Raw genomic sequence first — 23,445 nt, 5'->3', positions numbered from 1 at the left:
AGTGAGACAAAGAACTAGAGCAAAGAGTAGTAAAGGGAGAGGTCAGAGTGATCATGTTGGATGAAGACTGGATCACCCAGAGTATGTAAGACACCATCCCAAATCCCATTTGATCACCAACAACTGCATAGATTATGGGCGGTTAGTAAGTCCCCGAGGGAGTTTAGACATCAGGCATTTAGATCGTCATCTCTAGCACCAGCCAGCTTTTAGACAGATGGGGCAGGGGACAAATATTCAAGTAGCTAGCTACTAGCCAGCCATAAGAAAGTTGCTTGTCAACTCAATTCTATGCATATAAACAGCACACCATTTCTTATTTGTCAACAGTCAAATATCACTAGCCTATAACTAGTGCAAGTTTTGCGCCCTAGTAGGCTTCAACATGGAGTAGCACTAACTGGGGGTTACGGATGCATATGTTATGGAGGAGGGTCATAAAATGGGAGAGAGATGGGTGGCTCCAGGCTCCAAAAAGAGGAAAATAAAAATCCATGAACCATTTCTGCAACTTGGAGTAATTATTGTGCCATCTGTGACGCATTAATATGTGCTGGTGGCAGTGAACCATGTTGGTCATCTTTTTTCCGGTGCAACCGCATGAACCATCATCTTTACACCATAACGCATTTTGACTACGATATAATCAATATGGCTGCTCCACGTGGGTTAAGCCCTGTACTTTGTCCATCTTGCTTTTTGCCCATCTTCCTTCTCTCTCAGATCAGGAAACTACATATATGGGCAGGCACTTTCGTAGTGCTAAGCCTGCACTCTGAGGCAAATGCCTCTGACTGAATTTGATAGGTTGGTTTTTGGGGCAGTCCCAATAAACATCCTCTACAGGAAGTGGCTGTTTTGGGGTTTGTGGCTGTCCATGACTGGATATCCCTTACTTGTTTGAATGGTGCAGTTCCTTGCCAGTGCTGGACTGGGGTAACCCCAAGTGGGACGGGTATGCCCAGACGCGAGTCCTGTGCCTGCTGGGCCTAGAAACCCAAGCTACTCCTCACTGATGAGGCCCAACAAGGCTGAAACATGTTTGGGGATGCTTGTGATCTCCTGCAGAAGGGATGTGACCAAGCAGTCCGGGCTGGACTGCATCTTTTTGGGGTGGGATCAAGCCTGATTTGCATATGGTCTATCGCCTTTTGTAATGGCTTGGCAGGTGAAAGATGGTCTGGAGGGTTGCTCAGAGCAATGCCAGAGGTTCAGATTAATTCAAAACCTTTCAGCGATTGCCTTTTTGTTTTGCTGGGGTAACCCCAAGCCTGCCACCATTCTGTAGGCAACCCACCGGAACCAAGCTTCTAAACACGAGAAGACTGCCTACGAAGAACTGTAGCACTGCTAACAGAAGCGAACCAGCATCGCGCAAGCCTTCGACCAGTATAGCTGCTAACTCTCCTACAACCATAAAAAACTCTCAAAGTGGTCATCCTTTCTTGGACTGGTGGGAACAACTGAGCCTGCATCTTGCAATAGTGTCCTGCCATTGGTGGTCTTCGAACAGTCCCTGGACCATCCGCGGGGCTGACCACTACCAGGTACCTCTGCCGTTACTGTCGCGAACTGGAACTTGGGAACTCTGCAGATCTTCAACTTGTGACCCAGGGAGCACTGCATCTTTCTTTAGACACAAGTCAGGCTGCTGACCTCTGAGTGCAGTTTCTTTGATGCACTTTGTCTGCTAGGTCCTAGTGGTCCAACCTCACTGTGGCAATTACTGTGGCAGCTATACTGGCGCTTCAACGCTGTCAAATGATCCCAGAAATGCAGATCGGAAACACCACACCCAATTTCGACACCATCTTCAGCCACTGCTCCTCCAAACCCTGGTCCCCTATCGATGGGACCGACAACTGAAGTGTCCCGGCAATTCTGGTTCCCCAAGAGTGGTCACCTAGAAAAACTAAGTAAATTAGAAGTTTCAGTAAACGGCTCAGAGCTCGCCCGGGCTCTCATAAGGATTGCATGGGCACAAAGTCCACTCCTTAGCATTACTCTTACAAGACTGATGTAGGAGGGCCACTGGGAGCATCCTCACACAACTCATCAGCACTGTGAAAGTTAAATAAGCACCCAGCACCATCATGCATATTTGAAAATCTTACTTTATTAGAAAGAGCGTGTGCTGTGTACATTTAATGGCGCAGAATGATTATGATTATAAGTACTGTCGTGAGGAATCCTGCTCTGATCTCCTTGATCATCCGCATTTATCTCTTTATGCCTTTGCACCGTCCCTTGTTGGAGACTGCGTGATGACACCAGCACTCGAGTGCAGGAGGGACCACTAGAAAGCTATAGTCGGTGTAATGGCCGCTAGGAAAGATGGGTAATTTTCCCTCCAGTTGTGTACCCCCCCCCCCCGTTCCCCAACTTTTTGCTGATGTTAAACACCATAGTCTGACTTTACCAGGGGAGCCCAGCCTTCTGTTGCACTGGGCTTTCGCTCACTTTTTATGGGGAAACTGACATACCCTTAAAACAGTCAGTACTGGGAGACTTTGTTTCCCTTAGTCCTTTCCAATGTTGCAACTTTTCTGCAACATGTAACAAGCGTGCAATGTACCTTCCAGTACCGTACACTTGGGTCTCTTAGTAATTTCCAAAGGCCCTAGATATTCTGGAAGGATTTCTTAGGAGATGTGCAGCTGTGTTACAGACAGGGCTAGTGGCAGCTTATCTTTTTATGTATTTTTTAACCCTTTCCTGCCAGGTAAACCGCGATTACCGCGTTTGGCACAAATAGGTGGCCTGGCTACAAAATGGCCAGGCCATGAGGTTCTTTGTCCTGTCCTTTGGCCATCTTGCCCCTTCACCTGCCCCAGGTCGAGCCGACCCGGATCAGTCCTTCTTTGGGCATGCATTTTCCTGTGAAATGCCAAGCTTTCGTGGGCTTCTGCATGCCTTGTGTGTGCCTCCAGGGTGTGGGCTTGGGTGTCTGTCCCCAATACACATCCTGGATGCCAGAGAGTCGGGAGTGCTGTGAATGCCTGCGACCACAGCGGTCTGTGATTGGTCCACGTATGGTATGCCTGTATGTGAGCAGATCTCCCATTGTGTCCTCTTCGTTTTGGCACGAAGAAGATTCTGGACAAGAGAAGCCCCCAAACACCCATACCATGTCGATCTCTGGAGTTCTCACTGAACGAAGGATAGGATCCAAGTATCCTGAAGCTAAGAAGCCGAGTCGAGGAACCGCTGGTGACTCGCTGGATTGTCTGGCGCCCTGAGCCCGCTGTCGTCCCTTGGGACCCCATTGCATCTGGTCACCCTAGAAGGTCTGCGAAGACGCTTCGACCCATTGGAATAGTGGGCCCAACTATTCTCGCCACCTTCATCAAACCCTGCAAGTAAGCCTTCTCGGATGTGTCCCGGGACAACCAGTGGGCTAACCAGCTGACGCAGGACCTTTGCTCTGTGTCCGCCGCCGATTCGAGGAGGCCCTCGAAACTTGGTATATCGCTAGCTCTGTGTTCACAGCATCCTCACACCGAATTTCGTACACTTGGCGTTCCCAGGTCTGAAGGGAGACGAGCGCGCCAGAACCGGAGCATACGCGGTTACCGTGTCGCCCAGCCGTGGTGACGACCTTTGCAGGTGCGCTGCATTTGTGCCCCTCTTGCCCCTGAAGCATGCGGTTGTGAATCTGGCCTGATCCATCCACCAGGAGCGGAGAAATCGCCACTGTCCCGTTTGGGAATCATCGCTGTATCTTCGTCGCTGAAAGCCGCAGAGCAGCCAAATTGCTGCACTTGAACCTGCAACCGAAGTGGACGCGACTGCCGAAGTTTGGTCCGGAGTGCGCTGGGGGTCGGTGAGTAATTGCAACCCTAGCACCTCCATCCATTTTTACGCACAAGTGGCCCCTGAGGGCCCCTCTCCTGTCCACTGCTAGTGTGAACTAGCAGACTATTCCCAACTCTTGGAATCAACTCTGCCCTTAAGTGGAGACCCTCCTCGAATAGTGGGAACCTATTCTTGATCGCCTCACCCACCTTCCTGAGTTGCTACAGACCCTTGAAGAAACCCCGTTTTGCCCATTTTAACTACCACGTGCGCCTGCATTGCGTGTACATTTGAGAATTAGGCTTCACAGGGATTGGAATGCCTCTTAGTTAGGAGTGTGTTGGATGCAGAAGGGACCATTTGCACTGCTCGTTTCCTCCCCCTTTTAGGTTGTGGACCTATTTCGTGCATTAACCCTTTAGACCCCATTGGTCTTGTATATATGTATTTAGATAGGAATGTGTTGGCCTAATAAGTATTACTGTGATTTGAATTGTGTGTTTGAAACTCAAAGGCCTTGAAATAAATGTATATGTATTTTTAATATATCTACACCTCACTGGGAGTGATTTGTAAGTGTCCATTACTCTGTGTGCTCATTGAAGTCTTTCAGTCACCCTCACCCCTCCTGAGACCTAGTCTTGACCGCCGCCAAGCTACCTTGATTGGTCTGTCTTGTCCAGAAGGTTACCCTGTTCCAGGAAACTAGGCTGGCCTCCTGAACCTCTGCCCACCAGGTCAGAGTTCAGAAATCCATCTTAACAATGGCCAAAAGCACACACAGAGGAACAGGGGGAACAGGCACAGCAGAAACTTTATCTTCAACAGTCTCCACCAACCGCCCCCAGCAGAACCCTCACATGCACACATTCAAGACACACATGCCAATCCTAGGTAACACATTTGTCTGTTTTGGGACAGTGAACACAAATATTATGATGAAAGTACCTGGCTCACGGCTTAAGAAAAGATTATTGGGCGCTCAAGTTCATTGTGTCTCCTCTTCCCCTCTCTAGGTTTATCTCACTCATTCATCTAAAACACATATGAAACTTGGTGTCGATACATCTGTCAGCTGGTTTGGCAAACCTTTTTACAGAGATTGTTTCTTATAAAACTAAGCTGGTAAAAGCCTCCATACTACTAGGATCTGCTTGAGCACCACTCAAGTCCATATCATATTCACACACGTAGATCTAGCACAATACATTGTATGATCTAGTTACTGCCAACCCATTTAGGCCTTGCTAATGAACTGAAATGCATATTCTTTATGTTTCCTTTCACCCGTACCAATATCCAAGCACAGTTAAACATGCATCCCAGCTGCCATAATCCCTCCTCCTCATCTCATGTGCTTCTGTCCCACTAAATTATCAGTCTGTTGGCCAGTGCTTTAAGTGGCCTATAAAATCGAGCCTGGGACGTGGCCTGGCAGGAGGTTGGCGCTTCAATTAACACTCGCCTCACCTGAAAGCAGTCTGTTAAGCCACGCCCCGTAAGAGCCCCAGGTCGATTTTGCAAAAAGGCAGTGGCCTACAGATCAGGTAAGTGCTGCTGCTAAATTGCGAACCGACCCCCTGCCAGGCACCACTTTCCATCGATCACCCTTGCACTGGGGCGCGATTGTGATGATATCTGCATTTTCAAATGAAAGCGGTGTCTGGAGGGTGTGGGTGCCATTTGCTCATAGGCGAGAGCTTCAGGCTTTAGAAAAAAAAGCATTGGCTTGTAGGGAGCTGGTGTTAGTAGGGGACATTAGGGAGCCCCAGCTGAGCCCCCATCTCAGACAAAATGTTTGTTGCTGGCTAAACTTAATTCCCTGTCACCCCTTCTCCCCCCAACCCTTTCTCTTTCAGAATCACACAACCAAGGTCTGGCAACCCCGTAGCAGGGTCACAATAAACCTCTCGGACAAGATCAAGCGCCTTAACACCACTACAGTGTTGATATGTGCATTAAAAGTACTCAATAACATAACCTTAAAAACGTATTCCATTTGCGTCTAACAGGAGTACATCTGCGATGCTCAAATAAAACAATTAATATAAGGATGAGGATAACTGGATTGGATGAGCTTAGGTATCTGATATACAAGACAGCTACACAATTGTATGGAAGCTGAGATTTACCCCTAAATCTCTCCAAGTTAAGAACATGAAGAGTAAGGCTTTCTGATGTGTGCGTTTATCTAGAAAACATATACTGGATACAGTCGCCCCTAAAACCCACACCAACAGATGATTCACATCAGAACTACAAATGTTACGTGCATCTAAAAGATCTGCAGAATATAACTGGCGGAAATTGCCAACATCCACAAATAAAGCCATCATCCAGTCTCTAGCCAACAACTATAAAGAAGCAATTACCAAAGCTAAAAGTAACCTTTACAACACCAGAATCCAGAATGCCCAATCACGCCCTAAGGAACTATTCGCCATCCTCTGCAAGCTCAAATCACCTGCCCCGACCATTCCATCAAAGACCAACTATGGTGCACTAACGTGCAAAAAGCACTAGCAGATCAAATTACCCTCTTGCAAAGTAAAATTGAAACTAAAAAATCCAAACTCAACTTCGACCTAGACTACCAACCTGTACCAGTGACCTTAGAACCACCTATGATCTCCAAATTTGCATTTAGGCCAGTGACTACAATAGAAACTACCAACATCATTAAAGGGCTAAAACCATCTAGATGTAAAGGCTATACCTGTCCCGACACATTGATAAAAGAATGTGCACATGAACTAGCTCTTCTCATCACCGCCGTCATCAATAGTTAATTTGCATCTATATCCATACCCGATGAAAAAAAAAACCATACACATATATATATATATATATATACACATATACACACACACACCCTTGACCTTAACATCCCAACTAATTTTCAGCCGATCACCACAGTACCATTTTTATTAAAAATGATCGACCGTGCAGCTTATCTGCAGATCCAACAATTCCTAGAAGATAATAAACTATTAGGACTAAGACAATCAGGATTCAGACCTGGCCATGGTACAGAAACAGCCTTACTGGATCTAAAAATACAGATGGACCAATTCAAAGACAGAGGAGAACGTTGCATCCTTCTTTTATTAGACCTCTTGGCTGCCTTCGACCTGGTCAACCACAAAATCTTTTATCACCACCTCAAACCTGCAGTACACTTTTCACCACAAGCTATCAAATGGATCGAATCATTTCTTTCCAACCGTACAATCGGAGTCTCTCACCCACAGCAACAGCATTCCCAACCTCGGTAACATGTGGCTTTCCACAAGGCTCATGCTGATCACCAACCTTGTACAACGCTTTCACAAAACTCCTATTTGACATGGATATCACATACACTAATTACGTGGATGATATGCAAATACTAATCCCTATAACAGGATGCCATGACACCGACACTTACATTTGCAACAAAATATACCTTGCCATCCAGGCCTGGGTGGCACAAAATGAATTATGCCTTAACGATGACAAAACGGAGCTCATCCTAATAGGAAATAAATCCAAACTAGATAACCTACCAAAACTATACGACTCCTTTAATATTGATGGCAACAAGATCCATGTCGCCAAAAAAAAAACATTAAGTGTCTACATTGCCTCATCCTTCTCCCTCACCAGAGAGGTCAATGCCATTGTCTCGTCCGCAGCCTACACGTCCAAACTTATTTGATCCAGCAGACCTTTCCTCTCCACTGACAATAGTATCACACAAGCAAGAGCGCTGATCCTCTCTGGGATAGATTATTGTAGCTCACTATTCGCAGGCACCAGTATGAGAAACATCAATAAACTTCAAGTAGTACAAAATAATGCTATTAAAAGCAGCTTTGAACATACTGAAGAACAAGCACATCTCCTCCACCAGACGACTCATACATTGGCTCCCTGTCCACGACAGGATCAAATTTAAAATCCTCACCCTTACCCACAAATGCCTGGCCAACAATGCACCGGCCCATCTCAGCAACCAAATCACCAGAACAAAATCCATTACACCTACTCACTCTTCCTACTCCAACCGTGTCACCACCCCAAGATTTAAGAGTAAAGGCAGGTGGGTCCAGCTTCCCGGTAGTTGCAGCTAACCTATGGAACTCCCTACCACCACACTTAAGAAATTACCCATCTGGGGGGCCTGGCTAGAAGCCGACTGAGCAGCATGGCTCCCCGAGTGCTCCTGCCCAGCCCCGCCGTCGAAGTGTTGTTATAAAGGAAGGACCTGCCAAATCAAACAACAACCCTCACCAGGGGCAGGGATTGGGGAGATAGATTAATACCTGCCGCTTCTAATCAGCCGAGGCTCCGCTCCCGAAACTCGGTACACGAGAACAAACAGCAGCAAGAGCGGAGCCCTGGGACGTGAAGGGAGAGCCAAGACGGCGGCCGCCCGCAGCAGGCCGCGGAGGGAGAGGGGTGTCGTACCCCTAATCTGCCTGATGACTTACAGGTCCATCAAAGCCTGAACCGTCTCAGCCGAGAGGAGAGCCGCCGACCCCTCTGATCCTGCTTCCCACAGGTGATACGGAGTGCCCCCCCCCCTCGCCAAGGATCTCTGTCCCATCGCCCAGACTTCAACCCTCAGCTCTCGAAGTATCCATCTGTGACAGGGTGGGCGCCCGGAGTCCGGCCCATACAGTGCAGGGGCTGATCTGGCGGAAATCACTGTCACTATCGCTCTGCTCCCGCCACATAAACAACAACAGCATCACCCGCACGGTGCGCCGGATGCACAGCCTGCACACCCTCAGCTTTGACCAGTGCGCTCGCATCTCAGACAGGGGGCTGGAGTTGACTGCAGACTACATCTCACAGCTCATGGACACCCACCGGTACGGCTGCACCCGCATCACCAGATGTTTCCTGGAGCACATCACAGACACGACCAGCTGCTAAATCTGTGCGAGTGTAGGCAACAGAAGCGCCGAAGCAGCACTCCAATCTGGAGAGATCCACACCATTGGTGGGCTCACTCGCCACCTGAAGCTGCGGCAATGTCTATAAGGTGAGTTCCATCCCAGTGCTCGCCCACCTGCCCCACGGAGCCCCTGGATCTCTCGCTCCCCTACCAGTGGGGAGGCACCCCTCGTCTCTCTCTGCCTCTCCCTGTCTGGTGGGAGCTCAAGGGGGGCGCCGGCACACTCCACTACCAGCCGGTGCATGGGCCTGGATCAGTGGACTCGCCCCCATCTACCAACCCTACGCCCACCTCCGACAAGGGCTCCCCCTTGGAGTAAAGGGCCGCACTGGGCGAAGAGCGAGCCAGCGAAGCCCACTGGATATTATCAGTGCCCTCCATACCGCCACCCATGCGAAGAGGGCGAGTGGAAAAGACACACCAGGTCCCCAGATCCCGAGCAACACCTTGAACTAGAACTAATTCTTACCACAGTGAATATCACGAGAAGACCCCGACTGACCCTGAACCTCACAATACCTCCCACCTACTCTACAAGCAGTTTGTGCCGACACACCTCAAGAGATATCTCCCTTTACCCCCAGCTCACTTCCCCTCGGAGGCACCATGGCGAAGAGTGGAAAATCAATGAAGCAGGCGGACATTGCAACAATGATGGGGAATCCACTCAGGGAATATCGGGGAGATGCGATCCATCAACGGGGCCGCCAATGGAAAGTACCCATACCTCGGAAGCCCCAGAGACTGGCCAGTTTGCCACCAAATCAGATCTCATGGGGCTACTATTGGCACTCAGAAAAGAAATCTAAAAAGGCACTGACGAGGTAACTAGAAAGATCTCCTCCCTGGAAAATTGGGTCGAGGAGGCGGAAAAACACACTGAAGGGGTGGAGAATGAACTATGTGACAACGCCTTCGGGCTGGAATGCAGCCTGAACAGAATTGCAGTGTTAGATGCCAGATGCGACCTACTCGAAGCCAAAGAGAAGGACGCAGAGAACCGCTCTTGCCGAAACAATATCCGCCTCTGATGGATTCCTACCGCAGTAACTGATCCCGAGCTCGAAAGCTTCACTAAAGACCTGTTCAGGTTCATCCTAACACTACCGGACAGCTCTCCCCTAGAAATCGACAGAGTCCATCGCACCGCGCCAAGGCAAGCAACAACATCACCACCGGACGTCCTCGCTCGAATTCACTTTTTCAAAGTCAAGGTAGAGATAATGAGAGAGGCCAGATCCTCAAAGCAAATTACTTTCAGGGGAGCAACCATATCACTTTACCAAGACCTAGCGAACAATACCCTCCAGAAGTGTAAAGCCCTCTGAAATCTCACCGAATGGCTGCAAGAGCGGAAAGTGCAAAATCAAGGAGCTTCCCTACCGTCCTCAACTTCACATGGGAGGGAACCCGTAGGCAGATTCGCACCCCAAAGAGGCAGACCGCTTCCTGGGAAGGTGGGGAGGGGAGGAAATCAGCTGACGAGGGCTCTGAACCAGACACGCAACCTCAAGAATAGACCGGGTCATCCTCATCCGGCACCCTGGTCGCGAGCCAGCAGATGCTGCGGCCCCCAGAAAAGTCCTGACCGGAGCCAACACTGCCGGGCCTGAGGATTACATCTTCATCCTTACAGCAGGCTACTCCCACATCCCTATGTACATTCCCCCAGCGCCAAGCACTCCTCCAATATTTCTCAGAATCTTAAGCCAGCTCGGCAGAAATTATTCCACAGTCACGAAAAGGAGCCCCCAATCGCACACCAGCTTGCGCTAAAATATACTAGCTTCATCTGTTTCGCTCCCCCTGCTTGGGGCGCGAGCCCGGCTAGGCTTCCTCCTTCCGGGGCCCCAGTTATGTCTTCTCTTGCCTTTAAGCTACAATTCAGTAAACAGCGGGGTTGGTCAGCAACCCCATGGATGAGTTCAATTCATCAGTTAAGGGGACCGGGAACAGTTCTGAGCCCCGGTTCACCCCATTGACAACCCAGTTCTTTAAACAGACATCTCCTAACATGGCACACCAACAATTGCACATGGGGACTCCTGGGAGACCTGTTACCAACCACACCCCAACGGCACTACGAACTGAGCACACCAAGTTACAATACACGGGCTTGGATGCTGCTAGGGATATCCGCATCATAACCTGGAATGTCCAGGGTCTCAATTCCCCTAGAAATCGTAAATCGGTGGAGAACAGGCTAGCCGCGCTAGGCGGGCACATAGCAATCCTTCAGGAAACACACCTACTGGCAACTGATGAGCACCAAGTTAGATTTAAACGCTATAGGAAGGATTATTTTGCCTCCTCGGGCGAGAAAAAGAGGGTAGTAGCGATCCTCTTAAGCGATAAATTCCCCCTGTACAACCCTTCAGTTAAAAAGGACCCAACAGGCAGATACCTCCTCCTACGAGGACAAATCACTGAGCAACCAATCACCAGAGCAGGGATATATGTTCCCAACACAGGTCAGGACAAGTTCCTACTGGAGCTACTCCCGACGCTCCTAACATTTGCTACAGTATACCTCCTTATTGGGGGAGACTTCAACACAGTCCCTGACCCCACTAGAAATAAGACCCTGCCACCGTCCAACCCGGATTTCACCCGAGCACTGGCTAGATTACTGAGGCAATCAGGCACAGTTGACGCCTGGAGAGTGGCTAGCCCAGAGAGTCGCGACTACACCTACTACTCCAATGTACACTGGGGACACTCCCAGATAGATCTAACCACAAGTGCACTATTCCCCTGCTTAAGTGAGGTTGAAACACACACACACGCATGGTACCTTGATCACTCCCCAGTCTCTGCCGACCTCTCGATTTCAGGTGCCCCAGGCCCGGCCCCTAGATATTGAAAGCTTAACGACTCCCTTCTATTAGATCCGCTGATCAGGGGAGAGGTGGAATAATCTCTGACCAACTACTTTAAGGAAAACACCAACCCCGACACACCAGTAGGGACAATATGGGAGGCTATGAAGACGGTGATTAGGGGAGCCCTCATCAGCTCAACCGCCGAACAATTTCGAATCTCCAAGCTCCACACATCGGCCCTAGAATCTAGAGTTACCACACTAGAAAAGGAACTAAAGGCCCATTACTCCAGGAAGGCAGACAGGTAGCTGAAAAAGGCCAGGAGAGCCTTGCGAGATGCACTGGGCTGATCGTATAGCTAAAGCGCTCGCCTACACGAAACAGTTTTATTATCACAAAAGTAATAAGGCAAACCGTATACTAGCATATAAACTGCAGAAGACACAAAATCAAAATAACATTGCTTGCCTCAAAGGACCGGATGGTAAAACCAAATATATTACCTCAGACATAACAGAGATCCTAGTGGACCACCACAGGTCTATCATGACAGCTCCGCCCCCATCTCCGGAAGAGTTAACCCAACAACGCTGCTACCTCCAGACCTGCCTCTCCCATTCCAGCCCCAGCCATCCCAAAACCCTAGAGACCGCAATCTTAGAAGCTATAAAAATCCTGAAGAGCACTGCCCCAGGCCCCGACGGGCTAACAACCAAATTCTACAAAACATTTGCACATATCCTAGTCCCCCAGCTAAAACTCCTATTCAGCTCCTTCCTGAACACAGAAAGAGTGACCAAATCCATGGCGGAATCAATTACCATTTTAGTTCAAAAGCCAGGGAAGGACCCCGAGCAGGCGCTCTCATACAGACCTATAATACTCATGAACACAGATGGGAAAATCTACTCCAAGGTGCTAGCATTCAGACTGGGCGGGGTTCTCCCAAAATCATATCCAAAGACCAGACAGGTTTCATACCGGGCAGAGGCACGCACGTCAACATCAGGAGAACACTAAATCTCATTGAACCTGCCAATAGAACAGGGGCAGGTTTACTGATTATCTCCCTAGACGCACATAAAGCGTTCGATCTGGTGAATTGGGACTACATTCGAAACACCCTCACACACTTGGGACTAGGCCAAAATGTTATAAAACGGACCATGGCGAATTACACGACCCCATCCACACAGCACCGAATCAATGGCATAAGATCAGCAAACATTCCAATATCCAGAGGCACACGCCAGGACTGCCGCCTGTCTCCACTAGTGTTCGCTCTCTCCATGCAGCTGTTCGCTGAAAGGATCCTGCAAAACCCAAATATCAGAGGGCTCACCGTGGGAGGGACAGAATACAAAGCTGCACTGTACGCGGACGATGTGCTCCTAACTATCACCAGCCTGGACACCTCCCTGCAACCCCTGCTGGAGGAGCTTGAAGCTGTTGGGGCAGTATCCGGCTTTAGGGTGAACTATAATATATCCTCAGTCCTACCGATCAACCTAACAAAGCATCAAAGAGACACCCTCAGCCTGGAACTCCCCATCCGATGGGCTGGATCCACAATCGAATACCTAGGGTTCTGCATTCCTAAATTCAGTGCCCAGATCTACACACATAACTTCCTGCAGCTCTGCAAGGACCTCCGGGCAGACTTGAATCGCTGGAACAACCAAGAGATCTCCTGGCTGGGCCGAGTTGCGGTGGTAAAGATGAACCTACTCCCCAGGCTAATTTACCAGTGCTTAGCGCTCCCAACTCACATTGCAGAGGGGGACCTCACCACCCTGCAACGGGAGATCATGAAGTTCATATGGAGGGTGAAAAGGCCCTGCTTCACAAAGAAAATGATGACCAGCAGCCGTGGCTTTGGAGGCCTAGGAGTTCCGGACATATCCCGATACAGACGAATGGCCAACTATCGCACGCTTTCACTTGGTTCTGAACCACAGATTGTCCATGCTGGTTGCAAATAGAGGAGGCATAGTGTAAACCACCCTTATCCGACCTACCGCACATACAAACCTGGAAAGCACCCCCTACCCTAAACCCACTACCGGCAACATGCAACACAGTGGAAAGCTGGAAAGCAGCCGCCAGGAAATGGGGAGTAACAAGTTTTCTAGGCCCACTGATGCCAGTATGGGACAACCCAGCATTCTCCCAGGTCTCTGCAATCACAGCTTCGCCATCTGGAAGTGCGGAGGCCTTTGGAAAATCTCTGACTTCCTTGAGAGAGGCCATCCCCTCACATTCGAGAACTGTAAAGCAAAGTTCAAGATCCCTGAGGAGGAAAGATTCCATTACTCACAGATTTGCCACTGGATCTCCCAACGAGTCATCAAAGAACTGGGCTTCAGTAATCTAATACCCCCTTGGGGCTCACATTAACAGCAACCCCCCCCCCCCCCCCAGGGGGAAGATCTCCATGTTATACAGACTCCTGGAAATGACAAACCCGGAAGAGAAGGGAAGATAGATGACCAACTGGGAAAAAGAGATATGGCGCCCTCTGGATCCACCTGCGTGGAATAGAATATGGACAAGGCTTCACAAAAGCATCCAATGCATCACCAACAGGGAGGGAGGGTACAAGGTGTGCTACAGATATTACATCACTCCGGTGCAGTTGCATTAAGCGGGCTCTGCCCCCTCCCCGAACTGTTGGAGGGGATGCCCCCTAGAGGGTTCCCTCTTCCATCTCCTCTGGGAATGCCCGAAAGCAACAAGCTAGTGGAGGGGTGTGTTGAACCATATCCAAGCGATCACTGGACTCTCCATCCCCTGGGATCCCAGGATTATCCTGCTGGGGGGACGGGGATCTACCCTTATTGGGCAACATGGCCCGCCTATGTACTCAACTACTAAAAGCGGCTAAGATAGCCCTTGCAAGACTTTCGAAGCACCCTGAAGGACCCTCCATACCACTATACTGGTCTAAGTGCTGGGACATTGTTACAGCGGAAAAGGTTACAGCACTCCGCCTGGGGAATATAAACCTTTTCAGAAACACATGGGCCCCCTTCATGGACTATGCAGAGCGCTTCCCCAGACTCACACACATGACCCCACTTACCCATTGGTTAGACTGACCCACAAAGCTAAAACTGCTACCACACAAGGAGCACATCCCCTCTGAAAGGGAGAGACCCACACCCCCAGCCTCCGAACAATTTGAGTGCCCACATCGATAATGAGTTGTGCCATACTATGTCTTACAAATGCTAATGTCTGTTATTTTACCATGTTTAAAATCCCAATAAAATACCTATGTTAAAATAAAAGAAATGACCCATCCTTGTGGTCATTCAGAAAAAGTTTTAAAACTAGACTCAAACCAGCGATAGACTAACGAGCCTTAGCTGTACTTTTCATGCACATACTCTAGAACTGAAATGTCATTATTTTATGTATGCTCACCTGTTTGTACTGGTCTTGTGCAAACAACTGTAATATGCAACATGTATCAAGTTACTTGTACGCTGTACCAGTACCCTACTGTAGCCATTGTCTTAAGTATGAGCGCCTTGATGCCTCTGGGCTAAGTGCACCTCATGAATGCCTAAATAAATAAAACCACCGCTAGGTGCCGTGAATGCAAATTCAAATTTTTAATTCAGTATCCCAAAATCTCTTTGCATATTCCTTGTTTGCCCTTGCCTACACGAGTTTCGACCCTCAGCCGTTCTCAAGGCATGGCACAGTTGTAAGATAAAGATCAATCTTTGCTAAAGTGGTTGATATTGATGATTCCTGTGTTCAGGTCATCTAGATGACAAGGCAGTATTGTCTGTTCTTAGGGCTGTGTATGCTAACAGAGTATTGTTAGCATCCTGTATTCTCTATTTCAAGTTAAGAAAGCGATTTTTTCTGTTGTTGACAAACATGTGTTTAGCAATATATTATCAGTATCAATGTCTTTCGATATTGAATTAAAAATGTGAATTTGTTATTACGGCCCCTAGCGGTTGTTATAGGTTTTCTGGATAAGCACACACATCAGGAAGATATACTCTTCATGCCCAAATTAAAGTAATTATTAATCACGAAATGTCCTTGCTGGGGCACAAAAGTGATGTCAATAGACTTGCTGTTAATAAGATCTAGGTATTTGAAAGTATTTCTGTAATGTTCATAATTGGGAAATGTCCTTTTAAAATGCACAACGGAGACAGATGTTCCACGTATTGTTGAGGCGATCCTCAATAGCCTCAAATCATCATAAAACGATTTGCTCATTGCAGGACACAGGCTCTTATTTGCCCCCACGCCTTGTCCTCTCCGAGTCTTGACACTTCCGTTGGACTACACTTTGCCCACTTACTGTCTCGATGTATTCGCTCTTGTTGTATAGCATCTCCCCGAGCTCCATAGTTGTTCCGAAACCGAAACGTAATCACCGTTGACACTACAACTGGAACAACTGTTTTAGGGAGGGAAGGAATCACTTCCGGGCTTTCATGGGTTAGAGACACTGAAGAAGGACTAGTTCAGCGGTTGAGCATTCGCTCTGTCAGTCCCGCCCAATACAGGGAACCACGCCCCTGAGAGTGGTGAGGAGAGGGATGGGGAGATGGGAGGGGCACAGTGTAAGGGTGGTGTTAGAAAGCAACTCGAAAAAACCTCGATTGGACTTAACGCCGAGGAGGCGTGGCATGAGTTGTAGTCCTGTCATCTAAACTTGACCTGCGCGCGTAGATTGGAAGCTGTGGTGCTTTCTCCATGGTTTACGTTCTGTAAAACAGTCCGGGAGTCGCAACAGCGCAAGAAAGAAGCAGAACTGAAGGCACGTTAATTACAGAGACAGATGGCTGCTTCAGTGTGCACAGGGTTCCGCGTTTCCGAGGTAATTTTGACGACTTAAGTTCGCATGCGTGAAATGCCAGAGAACAGTTTGAGATGAAAGAAAGGCACAGCCAATTTAGGGAATGTTCCCAACCAAAACACAGAGGGCCGGATCATTTGCTCTCTGTAAAATAAAAGTGCAATTTCGTGATAAAGACACGTTTCTTGTTTGCTGCACATTCTGTGTCGAGCCTGTTTACAGACAAGCAGTCGACGTGTCTCCGACTCGTCAGAGGAGATTCAAGGGGGTTTGAAGACAGAGATGGTGGTTTTATGGGAAGCAGGGTGGAAGGGTTTCGGTTAGAGGTGGGAAAGTCCAAGAATTCATAGGTAATGCTGAGCCAGAGGGCCTGGCTTCCACGTCTGGATTACCCTAGTAACTAAGGGTGAAAACCAAAAGCTACTTAATATGCAAATACAAGGGGGCTTCTGGGAGTTTATCTACTACCAGCCGAGTTAGAGTCTCAACCAGAGTCTTTAGCTCGCCATCCTTTCACAGAAGAGACATTTCCACTACACATCAGTTTTTGTCCTGCCCAGGGGCAGTCCAGCACCAAAATGCCTGGCAATTCTCTTCTGAACAAGAGTATCAACAGCAACCCCAGACACGTGTTTCGGCCTGGTTGGGCCTCGTCATTGAGGTGGCGCTGTGCCTCTCAAAGAACAGTGAGCAAGGGTTCCATGTCTCCACCTCACTGATGAGGCCCAACCAGGCCGAAAAACGTATCTGGGTTTGCTGACGGTACTCTTGTTCAGAAGAGAATTGCCAGGCATTTCGGTGCTGGACTACCCTTGGGCAGGACAAGGACTGATATGTAGTGGGAATTTCTCTTCTGTGAAAGGAGGGTGACCTAAAGACTCTGGTTGAGACTCCAACCCGGGATTTAGGCCGGTAGTAGAGAAACTCTCAGACCCGCCCCCCCTTGTTTTAGCATCTTGTGAAGTTTACCATACCTGCCTACATTTGAAAATAAAACCCCAGGGATTTTTGATGCCCGCAGTGCAATCTTCAACCTATGGACAGCCAGCCACACAGGAACAACACCGAGTCAAGTAAGTAAAAACAGGAAATGTATTTAATTGCTTAGATCTTAGGTAGAAGGTTACAAGGGAGTAAAGGGGTTGGGCATCCTTCGACTTCAGGTTCCCATCTCCAAGTGCCCATCAAAGGTCATCTCCAGAATCCCCAGCACTCCTCATCCTACATTACCTCTGGCATTCCTAAGATAGCTGACCCACACAGACAGCAAGGAAAGCATTCACTCAGCATACAAACATGCCAAATAAACAAGCAGCATACCACACACCTCCTTTCCCAGAGAAACAGAAGAACAACCAACCCTGACGCACATTACAACCAACCACTCAAGACCAAAGACTACAACCAGTCATTCAACACCTGTTACTTACAGAGAAAAACTATTCATCCTCCTGCCCTGGGCTGCCACCCCAGGGTGCCAGACCTGCCGCGCCTGAGCACGGCTTGCTCCCAACTGAGCAACAACTTGCCTACACAGAAGCATTAAACGTACCCACACACACGCAGCCCTCTTCATCCAGAACCTGCCAAATTCCAGCCTTAGATTTGCCACATCTGAGAAAAATCCTGCTCAACAAACCAAAGCAACCAACAACACAAATCATAACCTGTTACGCCTCTAACACTAACATACGATACATATAAACAAAGTGACTGCAAAGAAACAGCACTTTGAAGACCCACGCACATGGTTGACTAGTCCAATATAACGTGGAAAGCAATCTTATCTCACCCAGGCTCAGGTTAGTCACTCCAATGCCCAGATGATGCTACAAGATAGACAAAACATTGTTTAAACTTCAGCTCCAAATTTTTCTATATCTCCATACTTCCTGCACAACTGTGCACCAATTCCTACTCAAGGCATAAACCACAACTATACTTCCTTTACAACATTGCAACCATGTCAACGCCCTGACATCTACTACAACAACACTTCCTGCACGACAGTGCTGTAATGCCCACAACCTGGCAAATTGGCTACTGAACTTCCTGCACAGCAGTGCACCAATACCTACTCTTAGACATTAACTAGAAAACCACACTGTTGACATAAATGACCAAAAACGTCTACAACTAAACCTGGTGTGACAAACTCCCATAACAACACCTACTCATAGCAGGTGCATAAACTCCAAAACTGCGCTCCGGGAACGCCTCAACCCCGAACAGTGATTCGCTAGGCCACTAGCCAGGTGAAGATATTTAACTCCTACTCTAGCCTGGTAACAGAACTACACCCCGGGACCACCACACCTTAACCAGTGATTTGCTAGGCCACCGGGTAGAGAAGAAATGTACAACACCTACTCATAAGTGGAGTGCCTACGCCCTCCAAGAACTAATACCATGCACCTAGAAATCGCAGATGCATAATGTCCTCCTCCACACCAGGTGCACACAACTGCACAATTACTACATCACCACAAATTCTACGCAACTGCAAAAATACAACAACATTGCCATTGGCGCTAGACAACTTGCACCTAACCACTACACTCCTCAACAGCTACACCCAGTATCATCGGCTCTCCACGAGCTATGACCACAACTCAGTCATGTAGACATCCACAGCATACAACCTACACCAAACGATACTCCACTCTGCCAAATACATCATACTCGCAAAACTACCGTACAATAGATTGAAACATGCCTGCGTCATGTACAAATAGTGGTGATCAGGCACTACATTATGGCACAGAAACATTTTGAAAAATGCTAACTAAATGTTAAAACTTTTCATCTACATGGCATACAATATACACCCCAAACACATCTAGCACGTGTAAATGGCATAACATTTTTTGACAACATGGTGCACAAAACACAACTGTAAATGTGCACTTAACTTCAAACATGTAACGTGAAAATCAATAGGCAGAAACATTCACATTTTTACTATCGGTACGTCATCCTCCACAATCATGGCAATTGGCAACATCATAATTGCTCACTAACTCCAATATTCAATGCTGCTCATTAGCATTAAATGCGTTAATCAAATCAACTTTGCATACGCTATTAATAATTTAAACACTTAAACACCAAATGCATTCCACATTCCTTCTATGCACATACTGCTCATCATTACAACATTAAAATACTATCATTGTAAACCACGAAATCAACATGTCACATAAAAACACCCATTCAACCCTATCACTGCATTGTCTACAGCTCTCCTTCAGTAGACAGCTTCTTAATACACCTATTCCAGTGCTCCTAAAACACCTAGCATTTCTTATTCACTGCAATAATGATTAACAACTTCTTCTTTCCACTACTTCCGAAATATGCATTCCAAGTAAATAACTCGTGCAACACTACTGGATTTCGAAAGCATCCGTGAAACAATAAAAATTACAAGTTCGGAACTCCAACTAAAATGTAACATACACAATACTTAGCAGTGAATGCAACACGTACATATGTCCTCATGATAAACCACGTGGCAAGGACACATGAAACAATATTGAACTGACAAATTGCTAGATAATTCACTATAAATTAAATCATCATTTGCGGTGACGTGTGCTTCTGCTGCTGTTTACAAGTATCGTTTACTGCCCATGGCATCCACTAACAATAACCACCCGATGTTCGCTCCTTCCGAAGCCAGCACTTCACAAACCCTGCTGTACTGCACGCCAGCAGCAGATAGTAGAACCAGTCATAACGTGATGACATCACGTAGAGGAAACGTCAGCCAGTCCCTTCCTTGAATAATTTCACCCTTCCAGGTGCTACTTGTTGGCATGGCAGCCGAACGCCTGGAAGAGCTAAAGTTCCAGTGTTCACCAGACTCCTCTGCAGTGACAGTGACGTCAGCATTCTCCGGGAAGACACAGAGCTGTCAGAGCACCATATTACCAATGGCGAGCTCTCAAATAGCCCAGCCCATCCACCAGTCACTTCCAACCGTGTTTCGGCTTCTCCAGCAGGATTTTATCTGCACTTACAGCATGTCACAAGAAGTGCTCTGCTGGCCTCCTCCCAGGACCATCCTCCTCCTGCAGGAGACTCCAGCTCAGTGTCCAGTCTGCAGCCCCCATCCTTCCCCCTGCAGGCCACGCATTCCAGCTGATGCCCCCTGCTGCCTCCTGGACTGCCATTCCTCTTCCTGTCACCTCCAGGACAGCGCCCGCTCTGATGCCCTCCTGCTGGGTTTCTTGCCACCTCCTTGATTGCCACTCTCCCCCCTGACAACTCCAGAACCTGGATGGCCACTGGACAACTGCAGCACCTCCTGGCACCAACAACTGGCCAGCTACTGCACCTCCTCCCACTATTTTCTGGACTCTTACAACGTTTACATCACCAGGATAGTGTTCCTCACTGATGGTTTGGAATCTTGATCTTCCGGATTGATTGTAGAGCTCGGGCTGTGTTAGAACCCGAGCCTCCTCTCTTGAGGGAAAAACTATTTTCTATGATCTCCCCCTTTGCTGGGCCAGATAAAGCAGACACAGGGGCTGATCACCTAAAAGAGCGGGAAGAGCACAACGCCACGGAACCAGCTGGAAAGGAAAAATCCACAAGTCGATAATGTTGCAGGCATCAAAGACCGACTAGCAGGAAGTAGTGAGATGTATCTACCTGTACCAACTGTTTTCCCTCTCTCCTAGAAGATGGTAACCAGCATGATCTTATCCCTAGAAAGAGTAATAAGGATGGTTGCTATTCTTTCGCTAGAGGTACAGCATAATCACAGTATAACCGTTAGGAAAACAGGGAATTCCTTACCTTTGCAGCAAGAGAGCGTTGACGTGATGAAGGAGTGCTATGAAGACCAAAAACGACAGGAGAAAATAACAAAAAGGTATGTTAGTACAGGAGAACTTCACCCGGGCGGCACGAGGGGCGCACTAGGATCGGAAAGGTGCACTGGATGCAGAGCGTCCAATAGTGCACGGAGGTTGAGCACAAAAATCCTGGAATCCAGAGGTAAGGCAGAGGCCATCCGGGTAGGAGCAGGAAGAGTTCAGTACACAGCAGTTCAACAGACTCCAAAGCGTGAGGCAGAGACAGTCTGTGTCAACAAAGGCAGGATTCGGTACATGAGAGTTCAGGAGAGTTAAGCCACAAAGCAGGGGCAGTTCATGTCAACAAAGGCAGGATTCGGTACCCATGAGCTCAGAGTGTTTAATCTGCAAAGTAAAGGCAGTCTGTATCAACAAAGTTTGGATTTGGTACACGGGAGATCCAATTAGAGGCAAAGGCCCACGGAAGATAAGACGGAACTTCGTGGGTTGCCGGGAGCTAACTTCAAACAGAAGCACCGCTTGGCGGATTGATGACGCTTATGGGTCCTTTGGTGAGGACGAGGCTCTGGGCACCCATTGGCGAATCGCATGTCACGAGTGTAAATGGAGGAATCAGTCTTTTGGCAACATCTGGCTGCCGTAGCCCGTTTTCACTGCAACCTCCAACGACGGAGGAACGGGGCAGAGAAGCCCTTATCCCATGCCGAACAGCTGGAAATAGCCTGGAATTACCAGCCCTGATGGACACGTGCCTCCACGAGTCTGGAATATGGGTCTGAGATGTCGGAACCATGCTCTGAGGTGTGACAGACAGGCCTCCACCAACGCTGCTCAGCAGTTCATTCTGGGCTCCTTTCTCATCCAATCCTTGACACCAAAATGAAGCATCTGGGAACCTCCGGACATCCAGCCAGCATGCATGAACAACGTTGAGTCAAGTAAGTACAAACAGGAAATGTACTTTATTGCTTAGATCTCAAGTAGAAGGTTAGAAGGGAGTAAAGGAATTAGGCATCCTTCTAGTTCAGGTTCCTATCTCCAAGTGGCCACCAACGGCCATCTCTAGAATCCCCAGCACTCATTCTACATTCCCTCTGGCATTCCTAAAATCGCTGACAAAGACAGCAAGGAAAGCATTTACTCGGCATACACACATGCCAAATAAACATGCCAGACGCCACATACTGCTTGGCCATAAGTATTGTAAACTCTACCCTTGCCCCACCGCAGGCAACAACATTGTGTATATAAAATATTTACACACACACACTGACAAAGTTTTCTAAGTATGGAGAAAACTGGGCACGGAGAACACGTGGGGGTGATGGATGTGCACATGGGTAGGGATGGGCTGCACGGGTGGTGGGCTAGGATTGTTGATGATGGTGGTTGACCTAAGGGTAATGACATGAAATGTCAGGGGGCTAAATGATTTTATTAAAAGGAACAGGGCATACAACTACCTTAGACGGAAGAACATCTCTATTGCCCTGTTGCAGGAAACATACTTAACTTGGAGTAAGCAGGAGGTAATGCCGAAATGATGACTGGAATTGAATTTGGGTCAACCTAGTCTCCCTATTCTGGGCTGCTTATTTGGGTCTTGAGTGAGGTTCTGTTTAGGGTGGATAAGGTAATAAAGGCAGGAGAAGCATTGGAGAAGCTGTTCAAAATTACTTTGCGGAAAATGAGTGGTGTGTAGCTGATTACTGAACAGTTGGAGGCCTTTAAAGTGTTGGTGCGCGAGGAGTGCATGGCCGTCTGGGCTGAGATTTGAACGGTGTTAATGAAGACATTAGAAAGGGTTGAAAGGGGGATTGCAGAGGCGGACTGGCTGGGATATTTGTATTTATTTAATTTATTGAGCTCTTTCGCCAGGGCGTTTTAAACAATTAGTTACATCAGTACAATAAAAATGACAATGACGACAAAATCATCAAAGAGGAACTAAGCAGAGGAAAGAGAAATAATAGGGTGGGTTTTTAATTGAGAATGGAAAAAAGATACGTTTAAGAAGCATGGATAGATAGCAGAAGCATTCCAATGTTTCAAGGATGAAAAATAAAGAAATCGAGAAGATGCACAAGGTGGCTAAGGAATAGAAAAAAGGAAAAGAGATTGAGAACGAGGGGGGAGAGTAAAAAGACACGAGAACAAATATAAGAAGGAGCAAGGCCATAAAGGGCAATCTAGACAAAGCAAATGAAGTATATAAGCTAAAGATCAAAA

At 47.9% G+C, this 23,445-nt stretch overlaps 2 protein-coding genes across 5 annotated transcripts in view; one reads left to right on the top strand and one right to left on the bottom strand.

The window, feature by feature from the left end:
* DCTN5 (dynactin subunit 5) overlaps positions 1–16,052 on the bottom strand; it is a 271,945-nt gene extending 255,893 nt beyond the window's left edge. The window contains exon 1 of the mRNA XM_069647388.1: positions 15,890–16,052. Within this exon, the coding sequence (XP_069503489.1) occupies positions 15,890–15,937 (48 nt within the window). The 5' untranslated portion in view covers positions 15,938–16,052. The remainder of the gene's footprint in view (positions 1–15,889) is intronic.
* Positions 16,053–16,165: 113 nt separating this feature from the next.
* Positions 16,166–23,445, top strand: part of PALB2 (partner and localizer of BRCA2) — a 645,542-nt gene continuing 638,262 nt past the window's right edge. For all 4 annotated transcript variants that reach the window (XR_011303236.1, XM_069647386.1, XM_069647387.1 and 1 more), the window contains exon 1: positions 16,166–16,411. The gene's annotated coding sequence lies outside the window, so the exon portion shown is untranslated. The remainder of the gene's footprint in view (positions 16,412–23,445) is intronic.

Source organism: Ambystoma mexicanum, chromosome 2q (genome assembly GCF_040938575.1).
Source record: "Ambystoma mexicanum isolate Mex_15411 chromosome 2q, UKY_AmexF1_1, whole genome shotgun sequence".
Taxonomy (NCBI): domain Eukaryota; kingdom Metazoa; phylum Chordata; class Amphibia; order Caudata; family Ambystomatidae; genus Ambystoma; species Ambystoma mexicanum.
The sequence above is the reverse complement of the archived record's forward strand: the minus strand, read 5'-3'. Positions and strand labels throughout refer to the sequence as shown.